Source organism: Hoplias malabaricus, chromosome 2 (genome assembly GCF_029633855.1).
Source record: "Hoplias malabaricus isolate fHopMal1 chromosome 2, fHopMal1.hap1, whole genome shotgun sequence".
NCBI classification, from domain to species: domain Eukaryota; kingdom Metazoa; phylum Chordata; class Actinopteri; order Characiformes; family Erythrinidae; genus Hoplias; species Hoplias malabaricus.
Window position 1 is genome coordinate 73,461,834 of NC_089801.1, and position 27,386 is coordinate 73,489,219.

General features: G+C 40.8%; 1 protein-coding gene across 1 annotated transcript in view; it reads left to right on the forward strand.

Moving 5' to 3' along the window:
* The window catches only part of nalf1a (NALCN channel auxiliary factor 1a), a 102,449-nt gene extending 78,209 nt beyond the window's left edge, over nt 1-24,240 (forward strand). Inside the window, exons 2-3 of the mRNA XM_066661337.1 lie at nt 15,038-15,209; nt 22,115-24,240. Of these exons, the coding sequence (XP_066517434.1) occupies nt 15,038-15,209; nt 22,115-22,401 (459 nt within the window). The 3' untranslated portion in view covers nt 22,402-24,240. The remainder of the gene's footprint in view (nt 1-15,037; nt 15,210-22,114) is intronic.
* Nucleotides 24,241-27,386: the final 3,146 nt, after the last annotated feature.

The window sequence follows — 27,386 nt, forward strand, 5'->3', positions numbered from 1 at the left end:
ACTTGTTTTTATCCTTTCTTTAATTAAGCTTAACCTCGTTTTTTTTTATTGGGAGCCCAATGTATTTTAGCGATTTTACATTAACGGTCTTAGTGTAGGGTCCCCCAAAATATTTAATGACCATTCAAAACATTTTTTTAGCTACACATTACAGGAACTACAAGAACATGTACATTAAACATTCCTGGCCTATGTATGAACAGAAGAGTAGCAAGCCATTAGAATTACATAATCTTTTTGAATCTATTATTAATTATTAATGAGCACATTATGTGCACTGATTGGTGTAATATGTAGGAAAGCCTACTGACAACAATATGCACCATATTTTTAGTTGTATGTTTGAACGAAATGTATCAGCATGATTATTAGACTGTGTTGTTCACAAATATGAAATAAATGCTTTGTATACATCTTTACTCCTTATTTATAGATAATGCTACAGTTTTCTTTGATAAATTGCAAATAAACCTGTTGCATCTGGAAATATGTAATCATCTCTACCGCTATACTGTAAATAAATGTTTTTACTGATGGGTTACTGATGGTAATACAATAGTCTCTAGATTGAGATTTTTCATTTTAAACACTAGAAAAATTATATTAATTAAATTAATTAATTAATCTAATTAACGCCGGCACGGTGGAGCAGTAGGTAGTGTCACAGACACACAGCTCCAGGGTCCTGGAGGTTGTGGGTTCGAATCCCGCTCCGGGTGACTGTCTGTGAGAAGTGTGGTGTGTTTTCCCTGTGTCTGCGTGGGTTTCCTCCGGGTGACTGTCTGTGAGAAGTGTGGTGTGTTTTCCCTGTGTCTGCGTGGGTTTCCTCCGGGTGACTGTCTGTGAGGAGTGTGGTGTGTTCTCCCTGTGTCTGCGTGGGTTTCCTCCGGGTGACTGTCTGTGAGGAGTGTGGTGTGTTCTCCCTGTGTCTGCGTGGGTTTTCTCCGGGTGACTGTCTGTGAGGAGTGTGGTGTGTTCTGCCTGTGTCTGCGTGGGTTTCCTCCGGGTGACTGTCTGTGAGGAGTGTGGTGTGTTCTCCCTGTGTCTGCGTGGGTTTCCTCCAGGACACTCAAAAGTGTCCGTAGGTGTGTGTGTGTGGCGCTCTGTGAGGGACTGGCGACCCTCTCCAGGGTGTGTTCCAGGTTTGGGTTGGCTATGGACCCACGGTGACCCTGAAGTAGATAAGCGATTACAGACAGTGAATGAATGAATGAATGAATTAATTAATCTAATTACATAGTGTTACTTTTTACAAATTTTTAATTATTTTCTAATTATGTAATGTGTTACTTAATAGAAAGAATACAAACAACAATGACCTAAAGAGGAAGGAAACGAGGGGACAAACATGCTAAAAGCATGTTAGCTTCAGGGGCTGGGCTAGCTGTCAGAAATGGCTGACACCAAATGGAGTCCATGATGCATTTAAAAGAAAAAAACAAACATTAAAATCATTCATTCATTCATTCATTATCTGTAACCCTTATCCAGTTCAGGGTCGCGGTGGGTCCAGATCCTACCTGTAATCATTGGGCGCAAGGCGGGAATACACCCTGGAGGGGGCGCCAGTCCATCACAAAGCAACAAAGACACATTCACTCACACACTCACACCTACGGACACTTTTGAGTCGCCAATCCACCTACCAACGTGTGTTTTCGGAGCTGTGGGAGGAAACCGGAGCACCCGGAGGAAACCCACATAGACACAGAGAGAACACATCACACTCCTCACAGACAGTCACTCGGAGGAAACCCACGCAGACACAGAGAGAACACACCACACTCCTCACAGACAGTCACCCGGAGTGGGAATCGAACCCACAACCTCCAGGTCCCTGGAGCTGTGTAACTGTGACACCTACCTGCTGCGCCATCGTGCCGCCGCATATTAAAATCATACAAAGTTAAATTAAGGCTAAGGGATGAAATCCTGCACTTCAGAATACTGCTTAACACAACCAAGCTTTCCAGACTTTAAGGCCAGAACATTCTGATCATTTCAAATTCTGAATAGCACTATTTAAACTTGTTTTCGGCTAAAAAACGTTCACCTACTGTCTGGCTTTCTCCTAAAATGTGTGAGAGCGTGTTGCATTTATCAAATTAAGGTTAGAGATCACACAGCGATTACATTTAGTACCTCCCTGAAATGAATGCCTGTCTGTGCCACTGGGTACAGGCCTGATTTGAAACAATTCTCTCAGTAAAATGTTACTACTATGCTGAAGTGTAATGGTGAGGGGAAATGCCCACTTTTAAGCCGTCTGCAACTGATCAGAAAGTCCAGACTCTCTGGGGTGGCTTCCCAGACAGGGATTAAGCCTAGTCTTACATCCTCCTTTCAATGGAAAAACAAAGTTTAAAATGCTGTAGTGTCCAGGACTAGGCTTAATCCCTGTCTAGGTAACCACCTGTAATCTGACTGAAAATGTGATCAGTGGTGAATATGTTCATGACTAAACAACCAACACTGAAGCTGAGAAAAGCTGAGATATTTCAGTGTCAAATACTAGGACAACATGGAGCAAATGACTTGAATGACTTTGACCACAGACAGACAGATGGAGCCCAGATGTGTGGTGCCAGTGTTTCAGCAACAGCTGCAATTGTAGGCGGTTTCCATACCATGGTATCAGGGGGCAACCAAAAGTCGAGGAACCATCCTCAAGCATCCAGCCAAATGTCGCACGGCGGCAGGCCACGTGTGATTGATCCAAGAGGCAAGTGTCACAATCACAACTGGTATCACAGTGGGCAAGTGCAATCAATTTTGGCTATGACCAATGCATTGTATCTGCATCAAATACAAGAGCCATGGACCTAGACGTATGCCACTGGTGATAAAAATATGTTATTTCAACCAAAGCCTCTCATGGGCCAAAAACAACATCGATGGACCTTGGACACATGGAAGATGATCGTCTGGAGCGACAAGTCCCATTTCCTTCTGAATCACGTTGATGGACGGATCGGCATCTGATGCACCGTTGGTGTGCTACAGGCTGGTGATTGTGGTGTGATGATCTGGGGAGCATTCTCTTGGAATTCCATAATCCTTGAATTTTGAACCTTACAGGGATCTGAGAGCTGACAATCTGCACCTAAATCTGCAGGAGGTCTTTCCCAACATCAGTGTGATTGGTCAATAGGACGCCCCGTGTCATTGGGCTTGAATCACTCAGGAATGGTTAGAGGGACATGACAATTAAGATGTGTGGCCGGCCTGACTGGGCGGCACGGTGGCGCAGCAGGTTAGTGTCGCAGTCGCACAGCTCCAGGGGGGTTGCGGGTTTGATTCCCGCTCCGGGTCTGCGTGGGTTTCCTCCAGGTGAATGTCTGTGAGGAGTTGGTGTGTTCTCCCCGTGTCCGCGTGGGTTTCCTCCGGGTGCTCCGGTTTCCTCCCACAGTCCAAAAAAACACACGTTGCAGGTGGATTGGTGACTTGAAAGTGTCCGTAGGTGTGAATGTGTGTGTGTCTGTGTTGCCCTGTGAGGGACTGGCGTCCCCTCCGGGGTGTATTCCCGCCTTGCGCCCAGTGATTCCAGGTGGGCTCTGGACCCACCGTGACCCTAAATTGGATAAGCGGTTACAGATAATGGATGGATGGATGGATGGCCGGCCTGACTAATATTTAATCTGCCTAAATGCCATCAAATCCTCATCGCAATGTTCCAATGATTCTTGCATAGCCAGATGTTCTTATCTGTATATAGTAAGCCCTTATCAAATTCATTCATTCATTATCTGTAACCCTTATTCAGTTCAGGGTCGCAGTGGATCCAGAGTCTACCTGGAATCATTGGGTGCAAAGGGGGAATACACCCTGGAGGGGGCGCCAGTCCTTCACAAGGCAACTCACACATTCACTCACACACTCACACCCACGGACACTTTTGAGTCGCCAATCCACCTACCAACGTGTGTTTTTGGAGCGTGGGAGGAAACTGGAGCACCCGGAGGAAACCCACGCAGACACAGAGAGAACACACCACACTCCTCACAGACATTCACCTGGAGGAAACCCACGCAGACACAGGGAGAACACACCACACTCCTCACAGACAGTCACTCGGAGGAAACCCACGCAGACACAGGGAGAACACACCACACTCCTCACAGACAGTCACCCGGAGGAAACCCATGCAGGCACAGGGAGAACACACCACAGTCCTCACAGACATTCACCTGGAGGAAACCCACGCAGACACAGGGAGAACACACCACACTCCTCACAGACAGTCACTCGGAGGAAACCCACGCAGACACAGGGAGAACACACCACACTCCTCACAGACAGTCACCCGGAGGAAACCCACGCAGACACAGGGAGAACACACCACACTCCTCACAGACAGTCACTCGGAGGAAACCCACGCAGACACAGGGAGAACACACCACACTCCTCACAGACAGTCACCCGGAGGAAACCCACGCAGACACAGGGAGAACACACCACACTCCTCACAGACATTCACCTGGAGGAAACCCACGCAGACACAGGGAGAACACACCACACTCCTCACAGACAGTCACTCGGAGGAAACCCACGCAGACACAGGGAGAACACACCACACTCCTCACAGACAGTCACCCGGAGGAAACCCACGCAGACACAGGGAGAACACACCACACTCCTCACAGACAGTCACCCGGAGAAAACCCACGCAGACACAGGGAGAACACACCACACTCCTCACAGACATTCACCTGGAGGAAACCCACGCAGACACAGGGAGAACACACCACACTCCTCACAGACAGTCACTCGGAGGAAACCCACACAGACACAGGGAGAACACACCACACTCCTCACAGACAGTCACCCGGAGGAAACCCACGCAGACACAGGGAGAACACACCACACTCCTCACAGACAGTCACCCGGAGGAAACCCACGCAGACACAGGGAGAACACACCACACTCCTCACAGACAGTCACCCGGAGCGGGAATCGAACCCATAACCTCCAGGTCCCTGGAGCTGTGTGACTGCGCCACCGTGCCCACCCCCTTATCAAATTGTTTCTACATATTATTCCAAACAGAAATTCCCAACTTTAGGACAATAGCGGTTTGTCTTTGAGGCACGAGGCACTATCTGATGAAGTCCGGTGCTCTTGAATGAATCTAACCTGAATCTGATTCTTCATTGTTCTGAAATGTTTCTTAAAAGACTTTGTAGGACCTTTATATTTATTTACTACTTATTTTATAATATTGATATTAAACGGTAATATTTAAAACATACTTCTCACTCATTTAAAAATAAAAATAAAAAGCAATTTAGTGTAATAATATGTTCAATATATTTTTCGCATTAATTAACATTAGGTTCTGTAGCCCAGTGTTAAAGCCTCGCCTCGGGTCACTGTCTGTGTGGAGTTGGGAGTGTTCACCTTGTTCCTCAGACACTGGGGTTGCACTAGTGCACTTGTGGTGTTGGTCCCAAGGCTTGGGGGGGGGGGGGGGTTGCGTCAGTTTGAGGGTTGAAGGGGGTTGTGTGTGTGACCTCAAGAGAACCCTGGAAAATACATCAACAAAAACAGATACTATAATAGAGATGAGGCACTTTGGGTGTGGTCTGTTTACCATTACAACATGTGAATGACCAAATGGAACATGCTTTGTTTTGCACCAGTGACACTTTGTAACCTTCTGTTTGATTCTGTTCGATGCCCTGAATACTGCTGAAAAGATGCTGAAAAGATGAAAAAGACTCTACATTCAGTGTCAAAACATATGCTTTTTGCACAGGCCAAAGCAGAACAGACAATTATTCTGTTTGTGTTCGGTCTGTTTTGCGTTCATACTACAACTAAACGATAGTTTGAAGTGGATTGCTGACATCGTTTTTTTTTGTGTGTTTTGTCAAACAACGCGACCAGAGCAATCACACCAGGGTTCATTTTAAACCAAACAAAAGAGAGAATGCATTATTCGAGGAGTGACAGGTCGTATAAAAGTAAACATTTATTTTTTTATCTATATTCTTCTGCGAGATGAAAAATCGAATGATTTTTAAAGTCCCTGAATGAACCTCTTCATGCTTCACAGAGTAAGTCCCGCACATTGGAGCGACCATTGGGTTTAGTACAGAATATGCGACCCCTCCAGGCCTCTTGGTCAGGGTGTAATTGTAGGATCACTGGTGGAAAAGTGTAATTGCTCCTTTAAAGAATATCCATAGTAAGGTCCTTGAGGAAACAAGGCAGTTGCTCATTGTACAAACAGTCCTTTGGTACAGCAGCTTAAAATAGATGAAGTAACTTCACTGCCATTATTCAACTCCAGTAAATAGTTTGAATGGAATCAGTTTACTTCAACAAAGTCAACGAAATTACATTTTCCATCTGTTCAAACATTTTTATATATTTACATAGTGCTCCATAGAAACCCACTCAGCTCCGAGCACTGTTCGGCCACCTCCTCCTCTTTCCTTGACCAGTATTTGACAGCATTATGCCAGTCTAGAAATGTAATTAGAATTCAGATTAATACAGCATTATTCAAACTGTTGAATATTCCATGGACATGAAGAGAGAGAGAGAGAGAGAGAGAGAGATAGGGATCTTCTCGGCCTAAGCAACAGTGTTGAAACAAGGCAGGGAAGGGGCGCTTTGATCTTCTGTATTAATTATGGCCTAATTGAGGGAATTCTCTCTTGCACACCTCTCTCAGCTCTTTGAAGCTCACCACCATTCACATCTTTGAATTCCCAACATCCCTTTCTGTCCCCCCCCCCCCCCCCCCTCACTCGCTGTACGCTAGCTAGCATAAAGGCGTAGCTTGATTATGAACCGTAAACAGAGGTGAGAGATGTCTTTGGGGTCTTGGGAGAGAGGGAGAGATATTGGATGTGACATCTGGGTGACCTCCACGGTGGTGTGTGTTTGCACTGGAGCAGGAGGGCAGGCGATTTTTCCGCTTAGAGTTGCTATTTTCAGAGCCTCGCCCAGAAACACTTGGCCTGGGAGCTCTGAATATTCAGCAGCAGGAGAGGGACACATGCTTGGCAGGCTCTCTTCTTCTCCGTTTTATTTATTTATTATTTGATGGCATCTTACAGATGACGAGTGTGTGGTGCAGATGTCTGCTGCTAGCTCAGCTCCCATCTGGAGAGGCAAAGACTCACAGCTAATGCCATCCACATTCACCGCCTTCCTATTGTGAGGTGCAAGGGGCAGAGGGGACGGCGTGTTTCCGTCCTAAAACATAGAACAATAATATTAGCTGTCCAAATACGATTTCAACTTTTTTTTGTGTGTAATGTATACAAGCAATTCAAAAATTACCTGTCCTTTTGTATTTTTTACATAAAAAAATAATAAAAATGTAATGGCAAGTGAGAGGAAGGGCGGCACGGTGGCGCAGCAGGTAGTGTCGCAGTCACACAGCTCCAGGGACCTGCAGGTTGTGGGTTCGAGTCCCACTCCAGGTGACTGTCTGTGAGGAGTGTGGTGTGTTCTCTTTGTGTCTGTGTGGGTTTCCTCCGGGTGCTCCGGTTTCCTCCCACAGTCCAAAAACACACGTTGGTAGGTGGATTGGTGATTCTAAAGTGTCTGTAGGTGTGAGTGAATGTGTGTGAGTGTGTGTTGCCCTGTGAAGGACTGGTGCCCCCTCCAGGGTGTATTCCCGCCTTGCGCCCAATGATTCCAGGTAGGCTCTGGACCCACCGTGACCCTGAACTGGATAAGGGCTACAATGAATGAATGAATGAAAGTGAGAGGCATGTAATATTGTATCCAAAGGTTTTGGATTTTTTTTTTTTATTAAATGACAATTGTTACAAAAAAAATAATAAGAAAAAAAGTGGAAGAACGACCAGGTGGTAGCCTCTTTAGGGGTCTATTCACACAAGTAAGCTATCTCATAAACTATGGAATCGCCTGTATTTGGACTAAAAGATGTGTTCGGTATAAAACCAATACGACATGCAATTTGTTTTTGTATTTTAGAATTTTGCTATTTTTTAAGTTAATAGCTTAAGACTCATGGTGGTAGGAGGCCAGCGTGTGCTGGTGTTAACACCCCCCCCCCCCAATCGAACAGCATGTACTAAATGGGCCTGCCTCCCCAGGCATGCAACAGTGTCAGAAATAAATTAACGTTGGTTTTTATTTTTATTCTGACTGTTAGTGTAGTAGTAAACAATGTGGACTCTGTTGAATGTAAAATGTAAAGTTAATGGCTCACAAAATGCGGGTCCACCCCTAATAAGGAACCGAACAGTCTGTATTGAGCTGAACATTGTGATGTCACAAGCATGAACTCATTTACCCATAATCACCCCACCCCTCAACACGAATCCTCTCTATATTTGACTCTTCATCATTTTCTGATATGATTTGAGAGGGGTACGGTGGCTCAACCGTGTCAATGCCACACAGCTTCAGATCTCAGGGTCCTGGGGTTCAGTCCTCAACTCCAGTCACTGGGAGGACTCAACTGTGAAACCATAAAAAAACCATTTCTGTTTTACAGATATATATTATACAGATAGGACGTAATAATGTCTGAATCTTACACGCAGATGTGGTGCCTGCTCTTGGCTCTGGGTTGTTCCGGTGAAAATGAAGCCCTGTTTATGTGGTAAATGTATAATGGTTATTAAAGTGAAAAGGTATTAGTGGACCACGGCATTAGAGAAAGGCCATCTGATGAATGTATTGCCTCTCACGGCCAAAACACCGTAAATCCATTAGCCTGTGCCCTTAGAACACAGGGAGCATCCAAGTTCATCCTCTACTCTGTAACTCAGCCCTAAATGATGTTAGGCACTCCTCCACCCGGGAGTTGATAGTTGTGTTAAGTCCAATTGCCTCCAGTGTGGCATTTGTCCGTGGTGGATGTTCTCATTGGCTCACAATTACAGTCAGCCGTTCACAAACTCCAGGTTTCTTAATCTAATCTAATTTCCTAATAATGTGGCGTCCATATAATTAGTTAAAATTGATGCATTGTAATGATCCTCGGAAGCAGCCTAATTAGATTTGAATCATTAATGAGAAACGTATGGTTAATGAAGTTTCATTGAGCATGTGAGATATGTTCACATGCATCTCCACACACACACACATATGCAGTGTGCCTAAGAGAAACCACCAAACCAAGGTAATATATATATATATATATATATATATATATATATATATATATATATATATATATATATATATATATATATTCTTATTCTCTACTGAAGTATTTCTCTTTTTATTAGTGATTACCTGTTGCTAGGAGACAAACGAACACAGTCATTAAAACTAGTGAAAGTGTTTTTCCACCTAAAACCAATAATACAAAAGGCAGACTTTGTTTTTAATCAACTGTTGTGTATATTTGAGACTGAAAGTAATCACTTTCAGTTCTTAGAACCGTTATGGGTTAATAAAATGATTTGTACAGTTTAGTAGTATTTGGCTGTATTTGAGTCATCAGTAACTACTATTTGTTCATGTACACGGTTTACGGAGCTGTAGATGTTACAAATCACTCACCGAGAGTCTGTTGGAGTTTATTAAACACAGCACGTGACGCAAGGTCAAAAACAGAAGAAATATTCCAAATACCAAATCTCACCTCCGAGAGATAAACAAATCCAAAAGACAAAAACGAGTATCAGGGAAAAAGTCGGGAAAACAAAACCATAACGTTTTTAAGAAACAGGTTTCAGAATCGCTCAAACTATACTCCGCAACTAGGTAGAAAAATCAGAGAGCTTAAAACTACAGCTTCAAAGTCATTGTGATGCTTCACTGAGCTGTAATAAGGAAAATACAGTCTCTGTCGTCGCAATTCTTACTCCCAGAAGACATCAGATTTGCCCCAAATATTACTACCTTCAAATCTAGACTAAAGACCTTCCTGTTCTTCTGTGCCTTTGAGTAGCGCTGCACTTAGATTCAATTAAAAATGTAGATCAATTTTTGTTTATTTCTAGTACCATTTTAATAACTGTCCTTTTCTATTACTCTGTTTTATTGACTTTTGATTTGTTTTAAATTTTACTAAATAGCTTTTTGTTTTTATTTTCTTTTACTTTTTAAATTCTACTGTAATATTTCTGTATCACGCTGTAAATCACTTTTAATTACCATTGTGTACAAAAGGTGCTCTATAAATAAACTTGCCTTACCTTATTCTTGGCTCAGCACAGCAGAAACTACACTATGTAACTTTGGAGGAGGGTAGGAAACCACTCTTTCACCTCTCTACCAATTTCAGTACAGTGCTGTAAAAGTTGTTGCACTATAGCGGGGGCCACTAGAGCAGAATAAAAACCCCAAATCTTACCTAGTGTTCCTCATGAGTAAAAAACAATTTACTTATGAACAAGTGTCTTATGCCATTGTGAAAGTTTATGACGTTGGTGTCACTCTGCAATTACATCCCCACTTCAAACACAATGTAGTGGTGTTAGTTTTATGAATCTCTAAAGTGCACTATTTAGGGAGTGTAGTGAAGAGGAGTTAATATTTGTGGACTTATCAGCTTGACCCATGTTCGTTCGACTACAGACCGATCAGTCGTTGTGGTCTGCGTAGGCGTTTCTGGAGAGGTGCACAATAGGCCACGCAGCCTATGGCGTAGGTTCAACACTTCAACACTCAGGAGACAGCGACCTCTGTTGGTTTGGAGGGGGAGCACCTTGGGTGTATGTAATAGTTGATGGAACATAATGGATTCTATTTAATCTTTGGCCATTTCTGCTGTGTTCATCAGTGTCAGACTAATTAATGACATTCTATGAAATGAACCAAGAGTGACACTACAGTCTTTTCATCTACAGAGTGTTGTTACAAAAATTATAATAGGACATTAGAGCCATAATACGTCATGGTATTTTATTTTCGAATCTTAAGTACATTTGAAGGTAAATACTGTACTTTACTCAAGTGGAGATCTACAACTAGGACTTCTACTTTTACTGGAGTAATATGTACCTTGAGTATCTGTACTTTACTGAGGAGTGTGGTGTGTTCTCCCTGTGTCTACATGGGTTTCCTCCGGGAGTTCCGTTTTCCTCCCACGGTTCAAAAACACACCATAGGTGTGAGTGAATGTGTGAGTATGTGTCGCCCTGTTAAGGACTTCCAGGGTGTGTTCCTGCCTTGCACCCAGTGATTTTGGGTAGGTTCCAGACCTGGATAAGCAGTTACAGACAATGAATGAACGAATTAAAGATCAGTATGTGTTGAGTCATGAGTTCTGTAATCTGATTAGAGCCTGAATTGAGCTGTGAGTCAAAAGATCTGATCTGCAAGAAGTCTGATTCAAGTTGCAACTACTATATGATCTGAAGTCTGGTTTGAGTCTACATCAAGATGGAAGTAATAAGTCTGATTTGAGCCCGAGTGACAATTCATGAGATCTGATGTCTTATTTAAATGAGTCAGTAGATCTGAAGTCTGATTTGAGTCTGAACTGAATCTGTGTTGATTCATGAGTTGTAAAATCTGATTTGAGTCTGATTTGATCTGCATCAAGTTGTTAACATTTTAAGTTTGAATTGAAGTCTTAGTGACTCGAAACTAATACAATCGGAAATGTGATTTGAGTCGAGTCTGAAGTACTAAGATCTGAAGTCTGAGTCCGTTGATCTGAAGTGTGATTTGAATCTGAAGGTAGTCTCAAATCCTAAGATCTAAAGTGTCAAGTCGAGAACTGATTCAGTAAATTATGGAGTCCACCTTGTTTCACGATGCAAAGACTCGAGTCCTTGTCTCTGGTGTGTGGGTTTGTGTGTGTGTGTGTGTGTTTGTATCGGCATCTCAACAACAATAAATACATCCGTAGATTTGGCAGAAATCCCGAATTCTCTTTTACCAGATAATCTCTTCCTATCCATCCATCTGTCACCCACCCTCTGCCTTCCTCCTCCTCAGTGCCACTGAGGGCATTCTTTGTGGCATCTTTGGCCGTCAGGGATGGCATGTTGCTTATTGATCTAGAACACACTGAGTCTGTGTGTGACCTGGCTTATCTACTGCCTTGGCCTCTGTCCCCAGGAAGCACTGCCGATAAAGATGTGTTGAATTAAGACGTAAGTAAGATGTCCCTGAAGTAAGAGCACTAAGAAATCACAGACTGGTATGTGTGTCAGTTTAGTTTATCATTACTGGGCCACAGCCAATCACCGGTCCATATTCTACAATATGTTAATGAGATAATGACAGGTACAGAATAGGCTGTACTGAGTGTTTGGACTCAGAAGTTATCTGTTGGTAAATTGGCTTTTAAAATAGTGCCAGAATATAACTGCTGAATTTAAGGTGGAATGGAAATTCTGGTGAAAGAGAAATCAACACCATTCATTAATTTAAGGTGGAATGGAAATAAGAACAAGAACCTGGCGAAAAAAAGAAACCCACACCATTTTTGATTAAAGATGGATTGAAAATCTGAAGAAGAAGAAGAAGGGGAAAAATAAGAAAGAAAAGCCAGCACCCTTGATTCATAGAAAAATGGAATGGGATCTTTAAATGAGAAGCTGACTGAAGCCTGAAAATGGTGGGATTTATTTTAGGTCGAATGGAACGCTTGAGAAGACGTTGGCAGAAACGTCTGATATGAAAAAATTCACTAATTTATGGTCTAATTATTAATGTTATCATAGGAGCTTATTTAACTATGCTTTATCTCATATGCGTAATGATAATTAGTAATAATTATATCTAGCCCAGAGAGCAGGAGACAGAGATACAGTTTTAACCCAACGTCTACACATACTCATGTTTAGCAGACTGAAATGTCTCCACAAGGGGGTGCTATTACTTCTCAAATAGCTTTTGGTATGTTGGTTTAGTCACACGGTGCGCTGTTGTTGTTGTTGATAACAAGCCAATAAACACATTCCCACAACGATACACACGTACAGTAATAAAGTCAGCAGGTCAGCCGCATCAGTTCTGGTTTTCTAATGTTCTCCTTGTCCACAGGTCATTTTCTGTTTGCATATTCAGCCGTAGTCTTATGCTGGTTGAGCTGTGATTCCACTGTATCCCTGTATCTTCTTGTCTCTTCCTGTCTCTCTCAGTCCACATCTGATTGATGCTACGGGCATCACGTGTATTCGTGCTGGAAAAACGTTTCCGTAACCTTCAACCTCAGCTTGGGGCCATGCAATCATGAGCAATCCCAGGAGTCCCTGCGCTTGATAATGGCAGCGCTCTCTGGCATTGGGCTGCCTCATTTGCACTGTGATTCCCAGAGGGCATGGCAAGCTTTAACCTTTTGACCTTCCTCTAGCACAGTGTGGGATGTGGAAGGAATTGGATTTATATAGCCATAGAACCTACAGGCTCCTCTTCGCCTACCCCCCACCCCCTCCTTTTTTTTTTTTTCAAAGTCATTCTACAATGATGCACTTGTTGAACATCCAAAGCTGAAGCACGTGTCTGGACATGTGTTCAAGGCTCCGACTCCAACTCATTTTAGGCTTAGACCTCGGTCCTTGAGCAGAACTCTGCCTAAGGGAATGTGGATGGAGAAAAAAAAACTAGAAATGAACGAAGGCTAGGCTCCAGTCAAATCTCAGTTTTCACTTTCCACAAGGTTTCCTCAGGGATGGGGATTGGTGGATGAGAGGGCACTCCCCTTCTGGGCGAGCTGCCTCTGATTCCCAAGCTTTTCCAGCTCCTTTCCAGAGATATTCAGAGGAAAGAGAAGAAGAAATGGAGCCTCACAAATGAGTCTACACCTCCGGATTCTCTGACAGCCAGACAGTGCTAATGATGACCTGCTTTTCTACGTCTCCTGTCCCCCCCACCCCCCCACCCATCTCACACACACACGCAATTTGTGGATGCTCTGCCTTCTTTCCCTTTCCTCAACAGTGGCCTGTACTGGGTGCACTATGTAGGGCAAAATAAATGAGCTAGAGCTATTCTTACAGTGCTCTCACCCTCACTATAGCGACCCCCATCTACTGCCCACCCCGTTCTCATCTTACATGCAGGCGATTTGGTCTGTTAAAGGATAAAAAAATAAATAGAACTGGACTAATGAAATGCATGTTCATGATGTGGGTGGGTGGGGGTGAGGTTAGGCCCCGATTGTTGGGAGATCTCATGTCTCTAATGATGCAGCAATAGAGATGAGAGATCATGAACTGAAAGCAGCTGTTTTTCACACCACAACTACGACCTTAATATCCCTCTGTGACTCGCAATGAGGTGACAAAAGCAACAGAGCTGTCCTGAGTAAGATTGATGCAACGAGGAGGGAGGCAAAAAAGGCTTGTGCACATTGTTAAGCAATGCCCCACCTTCTGGCCATTCTGCATACTGCAAATACAACAGTGGGGAATGCTAGCTCTATCAATTCTATCTCAATCACCACTTGTGTTTAAATACCAGTTTTATCCTTTGCTTTAATGGATATAGCTAATTTGTCAAAGCATTTTTGTGAAGCATTCGGACATGAAAACATAAGTGAATTCAGCTACTGATGTTAAAAGATTAGTTCTGGATCATAAAAGCCATTCCAACTCTTCCAAAATGTATTGAATGTAGCTCCATCTTTCCAGAGAACAGAGCACCACAGAGCCCCCCAATGGTGGGGGGGCTGTACATCTATCTTTCCGATGCTTGAGAGCGGACGTGATGTTTGGCTCATGTACAGCTGTAAAGGAGCTGCAATTATTGTTTTTTTCTATAATACAAACTGCATGAACAAATAGTAGATACATTTATTCATAATTATGAGTGTCTACAAACTTTTGACTGTATAGTATATTAATATTATTATGCTTTAATGCAGTAAGGTGGTGTATCTATGACTTAAATTAGCTCTTGTAACAAAGCTTTAGCATTTTTGTTTTGCTGCTGCTACATTTATAATTATCAGTGGAGTATTTGTTTTAGTATTTTACACTTACATGGCACTTCAGTTAGTGCTGTAAAGAAATTCTACTCCAAAAACCATAAATTCAAATCAGTAGATATTTGTTTTTAAGAAAAAACATTCCAGTCTTGCTAACAGCTAGCATGTTTTTGCTAACTGAGCTCTTCTTCCTGCTTCACTCTCTCTCTGTAGATGGTGTACAAGCCTTGGCTCTGTGCTCAGTTCTTCCAGAGCAATCAGTCCAGCTGTAGCCGGAAGGTACCCTGTGAGAGGTACTGTCTGGATGTCCAGCAGAGGTGTCCCTTCATATTGCCTGACAATGATGACCTTATACATGGAGGCACTCCCAGTTTTATATGTACAGGTAGGTATACTGTTTATGATGCATTTACTTATTTCAATAAGTAGATCAGGCAAAATATATGCAGTGTCTGGGTTTTTGCTGCATGTCTCAACTAATATCTATGCTACCTATAAAGCCAGCCAATGTTCTACCAAAAATATTTCTCTCATAGAAAAGAGCTAATGCTAATAAGCAGCAAGTTGTGTTCGGGAAGCTAACTGTAAAGCCTTAGCTTTTTAAAAGTAGCTAAGTTAAAGTTAACCCAGTTAACTCTGCAAGCTACTGGGAAAAATAACTATATTGAAGCTCCAGGTAGCAACATTGTGAATGTGTATGTTTTAAAACTATATTTCTTTATGCAGTGAATTCCCTAAAAACAGTTTGATGTCAAAAAGGGGTTGTTTTTATTTATAATCCATGAGCAGCCTACAGACTTGAGAATCTCTTTCTAAAACATTAAGAGGCTCACCTATAATTGAATGTACACATTTCTGTGTATAACGTGTGGTGGTTGGCCATGCTACAAGCTAATTGTGGAGGAAAAATAGGCTACTTTAAAAAACTACATTCTTTTGAAAATGGCTTTGATACCATCAAGCACCTGAAAAAAGTGAGCTAAGCTAATAACTTATAGCTAGCTAATGACCAATGCTGGAGGCAAGGGAAGCTTACAAACTAATCACCAGCCAAAAACCAAGTGTGTTGTGTTTTGAACACAGGAATGCTGATCAACTTGAAGAAAATGATTAATGTGATCACATAAGTCATCACCACACCAGCTATACCCAATTTAACAAGCTTATACGGGCAAGGAACGGACAAAGACCGTATATCAAGATGGTGTTGACAATTATACATAAATATCATACTTGATCAGTATCATACAGTGTCAGAAACACATCTGCACAATGCTAATTAACATCCATCAGCTTCCACTGTGTTCTAGCTTCATTAGCCTCCATTGCTAAACTTAAGCAAAACCAAATCTGGACAATAAACATGTCCTGGCTGATCAGCTACATTTGGAATAAAGTGACAATTGTGTAAATTGAATTTGTTTGAACCATTGCTTTAATCTAGATTTTAGATTACACCAAAGGGTCAGAAGAGGTCGGCCTTGTGTCTGATGGATGAGATGCTTTAATCTAGATCCAGATCAGAATACCAAAGCACAGTCTGAGCAACCAGTTCTGCAGTCTGGCTTTGGACACTGCCAAATTAATGAACATATCTTAGCCTCATATCCAGTGTGTTATAATCTGATGAAGTTATATAACAGTCTTATTCTGTTTCGAATAATTCTCATTCTGGGCTCTATGGCTAAATAATCACACAGCCCATAGTTCCATATACTAAGTTATACTTAAATCACAAAATCCATTAGGACTCTGCCAAATGTTTTCAAACAATACAGGATTCTGGGACACCAGCTGCTTAAAATCCAGGGCCCGTATGTATCTTTCATCTCAGAGTAAAATTCAGGAGCATAGATTAGCTCTGCCTGTATATGTAAGCTTGTCAATCTGATGCAGAATGCCACAAATGATCCTACACTACCCCATCAAGAACAGATAGACTAAGCTCATTGTATCTCATGGTTGCAAATACAGAAACATTATTAGTAGATCACAGTCCCTTTTGTGTAGTATTTTAGCTCTTAATTAAATCATCATAGACTTCATTTTCCTAATGGTTGTATACTCATGTATTTTATGTCCACATTTTGGAAGGAAAAAACCTTCTATAATTAGGGAATTATGGTGTGCAGAATCAGTTGGGTGGGCGGGGCTTAACCTAAGCAGCCAATGACTGTCTAGCACCCCCCCCCCCACCCCTCAAAAATCTAAAGTGAGAAACTTCTAGAGAGAAGCGCAAGTGAGAAAAGGCGGAATGAAAGTAAAAACGGATTCTTCAAGGATATTAAACTCAAATTAGATGAATATATACAGAAATATTCTGTTTACAAACCTGTTACCTCAATTATAAAATGTAATTCATTGCTTATGGATTCTGTTTTTTTGGTTCTCAGAACTTTAGAAGCTATTATGACATCATAGCCTTCAGTCCAGCTTCTGAAGCCTTTACCAATGAGCTCACTTCGCTGTACCTAGATACCATAGAGAAATGATTCTGATTGTATCATTTTAGTTTTTAGCCTTTGTGTTTTCCATCAACTATGATGCCGTCCTAGACCCACTGTGACCAGGAATAATTGGATACAGAAAATGAAATGAATGAATAAATGAATGAACAATTACGACTGCTGATCATATATGCCATTATTTGCAGAACTCGGTAGTTCCCCACTAGATGCCATATTAGAAAGTATTTAATGATTCAGCTTTGGGCAAATTGCCTTTTTATTTCAGAAGTTAATAAAAACAACTTCATATGCTACTTAGGCTTAAAAGCAGTAATTGTAAAGTTTCTTTCATATTAATGACTTCCTAGATGACCATTTCATCAGATTTCTTGCTTAAGTGACATGCTAATGTCGTGTCGGTGCGGACAGCATTTCCATAAACTAAAGTGGAAGACTCAAACAGTAGTGTTTCTCTTTGGTTCATACACAACAATTTGATCACAATTTTAAGATATTAATTTTACTTAAACGTCATTTTCTTGCGTTGACTATTCATGGATTCAGGCTTTGAATTCCAACATAAATTGTGGTGTCTGTACACAGCTATATGTGCTGCACCATTTAAAGGGAACATATTGTACAACTTTGCCAAAAGTGAACACAATTCTGCGGTCTTAATGAAACATCTGTGATTTGCATTGGTCAAAATACCAAAAGGACCTTCTTCTGTACTTGTTTTCTTCATATTTAACCATGACTTTATTTGATTTATTTAACCTCATCTCACAAACTCCAGCGCTGTGATTGGAGAGTTGTATATGAAGAGGTGGGGCAACTCTAAAGTGTCTTCACATTATGTAAGAATAAGTGCAAAATCAGAATGACTCATTATGCTTAGGCAGACGGTGATCTTGTTTCACAGTTTGTGAGTTGGTAGGAGCTCTAGACCCCTAAATGAACGTGCACATGAACTGAAGTGATTATTTTCATTTCCTGAAATGGATGTCCTACCTTGTACCCCTGAACCCATCACCTGAACCCTGATCGAGACAAAGTGTTTTCAGTAGATGAATGAAAGAATGGACAATTTGAATAAGAGGCTGGTGAATTAAAACAATGAAAACTTCAACTTCATTATGAGTTTAAATTTTATGTTAATAGCACTAACATTAATATTATTCAGATAGCGAGAGCTCATGTTGCGGCACAGCTACCATGAGGAAAATGGTAAGTATGATTGGCATGGTGATATTGGTCCAGAAGAACTAGGCGTGTCTAGTCTTGTTTTCAATCTGTTTGGACGCCATGTCTCATCAGTTTCCTAAGTCCATGTGTATACTTTGCTCTAATAGTTTTAGAATAGGGAGAAAAATATTAATATTCATACTAAACACTTGATAAAAAGAGTTATTTTACTCAAAACACTGGAACAAGTTTCGGCCAAGCATTTTTAAATGGTGGAACATGAGAAATATTTTGATAGCAAAATATATCACAATATTACATGTTCCAATAACAGCAATATGATTTTTATACACATTTTCACTATTAGAAATTATTTACAGCATCTGTCACTGACTGACGTTCATTACAGGGTGCTGCCATCAGTTCATTGCACTCAACTTTAAAGTTTATTTTGAAAATATTAATATTGACAAAGCCAAGAGGTTGTGGTTTGATGGTGATGTCATTTTGCTTTCAGTTCTTGGCTGTTTTTCTGTGGCTTTTTATTGTTCATATCGATATATTGGAATTATATCGTACTGACCAAATTTAAGAAATATATTGTGATACAAATTTTGGCCATATCGTCCAGCCCTAGGCAAAAACAACCTTATTCCTCTACTTTTACCGAAAGAACCCTTGATTAATCATTGTTATAGAGACATAATGACATTATAACTAATCTCTAGATAATCACTAGGTTTGTATATTATCCCAGTGTGCAAAATACCCACTAGTAACCAGGGATCCCTCTATTCTATTATATGGGCCCAACACAAGAACTATTTCAGTATTACAAAATATAAATGAATTTAGATCGCTACTACATACTCTGAGCATTAGTAGGTAACTCACACCTTATTTATATGATACTCAAACTTTAGAAGCATATTAGAATTTAGAATTAGAAGCGAGATAATGGGCCAAATTCACTACACTGCCACCATGTGACAGTGCAGTGTTGCTGCACTGGTTAATTAAGTAAAAAAACAGCAGAACTTCTCTACATCGAGGGCAAATGAGGCTACAATAAATATATTTTTGTTGTTGAATTCACAATTAGTCTTTTTTTTGTCACAAACTCGGTAGGCTTAACATATACCATAACACCTGTTCTTAAAGGGTCCAAAGGGTTAATTAGGGAGCCGGGACACCCCACGCTCCCCACCTCCCAATGTATTCTGCCCCTTGTATTATACTTCAAAAAAGGAGCAGCCCAGATATTTATCATATTTCTACGTTATGAAATGTTATGGTTTGATGATCACTAAGACAGCTCCCATCCACAGGTGGCGCTGTGTCAGTAAATCAACACAAATTCTCTAATATGGAACTGAACAAAACAGCTCTCTGGGAGAATGATACATACAAATGTTAATCTACATACGTTTGGCCATAATTTAATTCCTTCATTGTTTGTAACCACTTTTCCAGTTGAGTTTCACATTGGGTCCAGAGCCCATCCAGAATCCCTGTGCACAAGGCAGGAGCACACACTGGACAGAGCGCCAGTCCGTCACAGGGCACTACATACACTCATGCCTATGGATACTTTTGCAGGGACTCTGGAGCTGTGTGGCAGTGATGCTACCTGTTGCCCATCGCACTGAAATAAACACATGAACCTGTCCACATTAGAATACACTAGAAGCAATGGACCCCAGACCATCTTGGCTGAAAATTGCTGCTCTCTGATTCTACATCTGAGTTCAGATGTCATGCTGCATAAACTCATAACATATAAGTTCAGTTAAATCTACCCTACACAGCTATTTTGACTTAAAACCATGAATGCTACATCAAACCTCACAGTTTCACAAACTCAAAAAAGAAGAAATTTAATTGTTAAACTGAGTGCAACTTTTCAAAAGGTTGGAATCACTCAGTCCAGTTACTTACTTTAAACATTAGGGTTTAGAATGTAGAAGAATCTTGGAGCTTAGAGTTTGGCTCAGGGATAGGCTTAGAGTCGGTTATAGCTAGGATTCGACTTAGGGTTAGGTTTAGGAACAGGGATACACTAGACATAACAGTTTTGCTAATAACTTTAAAGTTGGTAAAGAACATTTACCTTTTTTTAAACTTTTAAAGGGTTCTTCACACTCCTCTTAAAAATATGTTTTTTTTCAAATGTGGTTCTTCTATGGCATCGCTCAAAGTACTTTGTAGCACCTTTATTTTTTGTTAGGTTTAGGGTTAGAGACAGCTTCAGGGTAAAGTTAGAGAGCTGATTAAAGGCAAGTACATCGACAAATGGTCAACTACACATCGTACCAGTGTTGTCCATGAATTTTTTTTCTGAACGGCTCAGTTTACAAATAATGAACCTGAATGTGAGCGTCGTTCACTGAACACCACTCACATTAACAGCATGCCATGTGACATCAAAACATAGCCAACCATGGCTAGTGCTAGCTGCATTTTCTTGAGCATTTGAATCAGCTTTTTGAGCATTTACGTGTTGACTCAGATGGGAAAAACAAGTTTGGACGTCAGCCACGTCTGCATCAAATATAAAACTACACATTGAGCTGAAGCATCGAAGCAGGTTTGTGGAATACATGCTAATTATTGAAGTGCAGATTTCTGCAGTCATTATAATAAAGCCATGTTGTGGTATTGAACCGCTGCATAAATTAATATTGTCTAAATAAAATGTTATACAATTTACGTTCTCATTGTCAGCATATGATACAAGGTTTAAGTGTTAAAACATATTTTCAATCTCAACAGTGGTATACACCATTGTAAGTGAGCAAGGTATATGATAATATATTTATTTTGATAGGAGCAGTGATTTTGGGTTGGTGATGGATGGGTAGATAGCAGCCTATTTTTTCTGAGGGGAAATGTGAACTTGGAACTATGAACTTAGTTCATTTAATAAACAATTTTTAAACTACGAACGTGAACTAGTTCATTTAAATTAGTATGAACTGAAATTTGAACTACAGGAGGTCCTCGGGTTACGTCAGTCCCGAATTACGATCTTTCGTGGTTACGACACATCACCCATTTACTGTATAAAGCCTTGTTTTGACTTAAGTGGTTTTGCGTCGTAAACGTTGTAACGCGAACTTGCGTGTTTAGTGTGCGCGGCGGAAGAATACATGGTTACGCGGCTCGGGACCGAGGAGGATAGGTGTTAGGATAGGATAAGTGCGTACAGTACATTATTTACGTACAGTATGAACGTATGTTCCGACTTACACCGAAAATCGGTTTACGATGTGATGTAGGAACGGATCAACGTCGTAAGTCGAGGACCCCCTGTAGTTCATTTTAAATGTGAACAGCCAAATACTGCATTGTGCACATTGAATTAATCCTGGGTGTAGTCTGTAAATCAATATGGATTCGTCATGAGCGCAAGCTGGATATTGACAAAAAAGGAACTTGACAGAGATTGTTGTAAAAAATAAAGTGAACAATATTTCAGAACCTAGCCTTGTATATGCGTTGACCTATGACCTTGATAAGACACACTTGTATAACAAATGCCTTGGTGATGGTGGTCCAGTAAAAGTCGACTTGTCTAGTCTTGTTTTCAATCTCCATCTGAAAGCCACAGCGATGCTCAGTGTGTGTTTTGTGTGTTTGTGTGTTCTGTGTGTGGCAGGGCTTTCGGAGAGGACGAGCGCTGAGCAGGAGCCACAGTGCTGTGATGTCCGGTGGGAGCTGAGGTCCAGTAACCGCTCCCGGAGCACTTTTAAAAGGACTCACCCCTCGTGCCAGCACGGCTCCTCTGCCTCGTCTGGCTCTCCTCGCCTGGCACAGGGCAGACTCAAACTCTGCCTGCTGGTCCTCGTCCTCCTGCACACGGTGGCCACCATAACAGCCAGCCACAACTCCACCTGCCTGACTGGAATCTGCCCTCTGGAAGACAACGCCGCCCAGGAGGACTGATTCACATTAGGACATCGGTGGTCTGGAGGGCTAGCGCTAGCCAATGAGCATGCTCCAAAAACCATCTCCCGCCAAAAAAAACAGTGGGGGGCCAGTGGGGTCAAACCGAGTTGGATCCCCGCCCAAGCGCTGGGGCCGACCCCTTTAGCCGTACGCAAAAATGTGGCGCCGCTGGTCAAATTACATGGTTTGATTTTCTAAGTGTAAACACATCACACATTTCTGCACATTTTATGGAGTCATTGGTACCATAAAAACAGCAGACGCTATTTACGGCAGTTATTTATTAGTTCATTTTCTATAAAGCGTAATCTACATAAGAAGAAGAATCAGATGTCTTTGTGGTCCATGAATAAAACAATTTATGCTCTGTCGAGCGGGTCCTCCCCATGGAGGTGGCCATGATTAAAATAACTGTAGAGTACAGGATGTCCGATCCATCCGGGATATTAGAGTTATGAGAGAAAATGGCTGACTGCTCATTTAATGAGCCTCACCATAAAGGAGGACCATCCAATATGGATGCCCCTAGGGTTAAAAATGCCTTCATTGTCCACGCTGTCCAGTTTGATTTGGACAAAACGACAAAGTATAGTATTGAAAACAACATGTCCGATTCCGAATGTGTTGTAGTTCTGTAATTGGTTTCTAAGCAAACACCAACATACGCTTTGACACAGTCTCATTTTGCTTTTTAAAGCAGCTGCCGAATGTATTGGCGATATTTCATTTCCAATAGAAAATTGAGCAAAAGTAACAGAAAAAAAAGCCCCATTGTTCCCAATGTTCACTCAGGAAATCAACAGAACATGTCATATGATCAGGGGTGTGCAAACTTTTGCTCACAGCTGCATGTCCAATGCTCTTCAGGCTCGAAGAAGGAATGACAGGATTGAAGAGAAACGCAAAAAGGAGAGGAAGAGGAGGATGGTCTACCCAAGACGTCAGCTCTTACACTGTTCTGGAACATATGCACACACACATTCTGAAAAACCACATACACACACAGAGCTAGACACAGACACCTATGCGCGTTTTCTTTCTCTTTGCACTAGGAGACGATCTTGACTTTTTCATTTCGGAGCTTCAGCTGGCCAAGATGGGTTCCTTCTCTGCACACTTCACTTGCTTCAGATCAAAATGGAAAATTACACTTCAGAAAAAAACAAAAAAACAACAAAAAAAACCACAAAGTCCTATGTATCCATGTCTCAGTCGAGGTTTTACTCTGTTTGTGCCCCATTCTTTTTTTCTTTTCTATATTTCGAGAGCTAGCATGAATAGCTTTTCTAACTCGCTGCTGTAGCCACAAAGATCCGAATGGTTGACTTGGATGTGGGCCCAGTTACCCTCAGTACTTGTTACCTCCTTTCGTGCTTTCTCAGATCTTGTCCTTGCCTTCTGGCCAAAAATATCTCATCAATGTAGACAGGGCTATATGTCAACAGAGCCTCAAAAAAGCAGCCCAGAGCCCATAGCTTGTGCTATTTCGTAAGATAAGGTCAATCAAAAAAAGGGGCCTCAACTAAAAATCATAATGCCTGTGATGCCATTCATCATTTCCATAGTCTTAACATCAGCCTCATCTTTCCTGCGATGCTCCGAAGCCTCCATGACATCCCTGTTGTCCTGTCATGGCATCATCTAAAATGTACAAGTCCTAGTTGTGAACTGCTGACACCTACTGGTGGGACAAACAAGCTTTTATTGTGTAGTGGAAGTAGGAACAATGTGGAGGAAAATGGGGTCCCATTTTATATTGAGTGTATGTTAATATCTATGTAATTACACATTAACAAAAGTTATTACGTCATTGTAAGAAAAATGTTATTAAAATTACAGACAGTAACTATGTTCAACTTCATTTTTTACTTGAGTTATTACACAAAAAAAAAATATATTCACTGATGTTCTTGTAATAACACGCAGCAAAAGTGTTATTACATATATATGCACTGCTGTTTTATCCCCTCAACAAAGCTTTTCATATTGTAACAATTACCTTCATTCTGAGAGTACAATGTAATTCAAATAATTTTTATATCTGATTTAACTTGTGAAATTACACAAGTATACTACAATATTATGTATTGTAAACAAGTATGCTACTACAAGCTAACTACCGTTAATTACTGTTAACATCTCCTGTCTAGATGCTGTATAACGCTCTTATAATATAGATAATTACACTGTTTTTGGGAGCAGGCAACTTCCTTTTGGAATAAGAAAATTGTTGTTGGAAAAATAGCAGTTCACCTTATTACATGTGTAAATATATGACAGAACTTTAACATGTCATTTTTCATGATTCCGAAAGGACGTTGTTGCAAGTATTTATATAAAATGTGGTCCTGCAGTAACAGTGCATATATTGTTAGACACTTTTGTTGCATGCATTGTTAATGTGTAGTTACATGTTTAACATCACCACATTATAAAGTGGGACAGGAAATGGGGATTTGTTTGTAGAAGTAGACATTTAGAACTTGCTGAAGGCCAGTTGTCCTCCTATAAAGGGAACTAGGCTTTGGTAGAAAGCTCAAAAAGTCTCAAAAGTCCTATTCTTTTAAAAATAATAACCACCCCAGGTATTCGCATGAATACGCTGATTACATTCCTGTGGTTCTCATCAGACAGGTGTTTTCTTGAGATTTTAATTAGCCCTGCAAAGTGACAAGCTGTTATACGGTTCCCAGCTTGCTATTACCACAGTGGATTCTCAACATCGCCAGGCTTGCAATAACACTTTGACCGTGCCTGGACTAGTCAAACTGCATAAAACCACTATCACAACTTTCTGTCAAAACAGATTTCGGCTACTTTGGTTCAGATGCGGTTGTTCAACCACCTACATTAGCTTCAGCCTTTGGGATCTGATGGAAATTACACCTTGTTATAACAGCCTCGGTGGTTGTTCTTATCCCTGTCCACAATCTTAGCAAGTTTCAAAGTAATTCCACTCACATATATCGTGGGTATTTTTTTTCCCTCCTTGAAGCCTAACCATTCATCATGTAAAGGGCTTAGCAGATAGTGTGTGAGGGAAGGAGATCTCAAGGGCTCATTCTAACTTCTCCTTCTGTGTGTAGGACTTTTGTCTTTGGTTTGGGATGCTAGCTGCTGACATGTTATTTTTGTGTTGCACTGTCAGCCTCTTGGTGTTTTTTTTTTTTTTTTTTTTTTAAATGTAGCTTACGTTTTATGCTCCACATTCCCTGTACAACCTCCTTTGCCTTTGTAACCGAAAGAAAATCAAACTGTGTACATTGTTATTTAGCATAGCTATGTCCGCTAGCCAAGACAACAGGCACATCCTTACATCTGGAAATCCCCCAAATTTTAAACAAGGCCATTGTCCATTTTGTCCAGTGTTAGCATCTCTTCCAAAAAGAAAAGAAAAAAAGTTATAATCCAAGAAATGGCAGCGGTGACAGTCAATTATGCGAGGAATATAATAGAGGTCAGAGTAGTTATGTATTCGTAGCCGTGTGACCGGGTGTATTAAGTATTAAGTGAAATATGAGGATATGCTTTAAATCCTTGGTCTATGTCGTAGGGTACCGTTAGTGCTGTTTAAAGCAGCCTGCCAAGGTATTGCCGTTCAAAGGTGACAATCATTCCTTTATTTCCTTTAATCAACCATATTCAACCATTCCTAAGTGCTGATCCCACTCTTACGGTAAGATTTTAGTGACTGCTTGCCTAAAACACCTTACATTTTTACCTTAAGTTCAATACATAATAGATGAATTTACAGCTTACAAAGAAAAGTCAAACTAAAGAGTCTCAATCTAAATATATATATAATATATATATGTAGTGAACACACTTACGTTACAAATAACTGAAGATGACTTATGACACCTGCCATACAACCTTGACCCAGCATGGCAAACCTCAACCAACGTAACAGCTCTCCATGTAAAGAGTGGTAATGTTCTTTTAGAGACAGTATATAACGTGTTAGCAAAATGATTTAGCTCCAGACCAAACCACTTGGAGCCCAACATCAGATTTATGGTAAGCTCCACTTGTGGAGAAACCCTGGAGAATTCCAATCTTATTACACTCCTGCAAATTGGAAACGTACAAAGCCAAATTGAACTCGTTTAAAACCTAACGTCATTCCAAACCTACAGAAGTCTTTCAAAACCTACTGACTTCTTTTGAAAACCTATGGTCTTTCTGAACCTACTGAATTTTTTTTTCCAGAATCAGACATCTCTTTGAAAACCTACTGATATCTGTCTAACAAAGATATCTTCCAAAACCTGCTACCTCTCAAACCTTCAGAAGTCATTTAAAACCCAGACATCTTTCAAACCATAGTTTTTCAGAACCTCCGGACATCTTTCAGAACCTTCCAAAAATGTCTTTTAGAACACACTAACATCTCAAAACCTAGACATATTTCACGATATGTGTCCTATTATAAATATCTATAACACATTGGCTGTGTTTTTAAAAAATACCTAAAACAAACATTATATTCTTTGGAAAATCTATTTTCAGATCATTATAATCATATACTATATTTTATTTTAATTTTTTTTAAAATCTTTACAAAAATATTTAGGTGGGTTATATCTAAAAAGTACATATATATATATTGTGTGTTATTGTGTTATACATTTCATGTGTCCAAGAGAGACTTCCCACAACAACCTTAAACACACCTTTGCTCTTATTTCTCTTGGACCCAAGCTTATGCAAGGTTCTTGAGAACTAGATTGAGAACCATGGCTGTAACGTTATTAATTGGAAAAATGGGGCCCAAAAGAAAACTCTCTGTACCACCCCCTCCATTTTTCTACTTACCCCAGATGGAGAAGATCAGTCAAGACTTAGTGTCATTTAGCAACAAGCTGAAGTTGGAGATCTAAGATTCAATTACATCAAAATAAAGTACTCAGACACCTCAAAAAGACCAAAAGACAGTCGTTAATATGTCTATTATGCTATAATCCATTGTGTATTCTCAGATT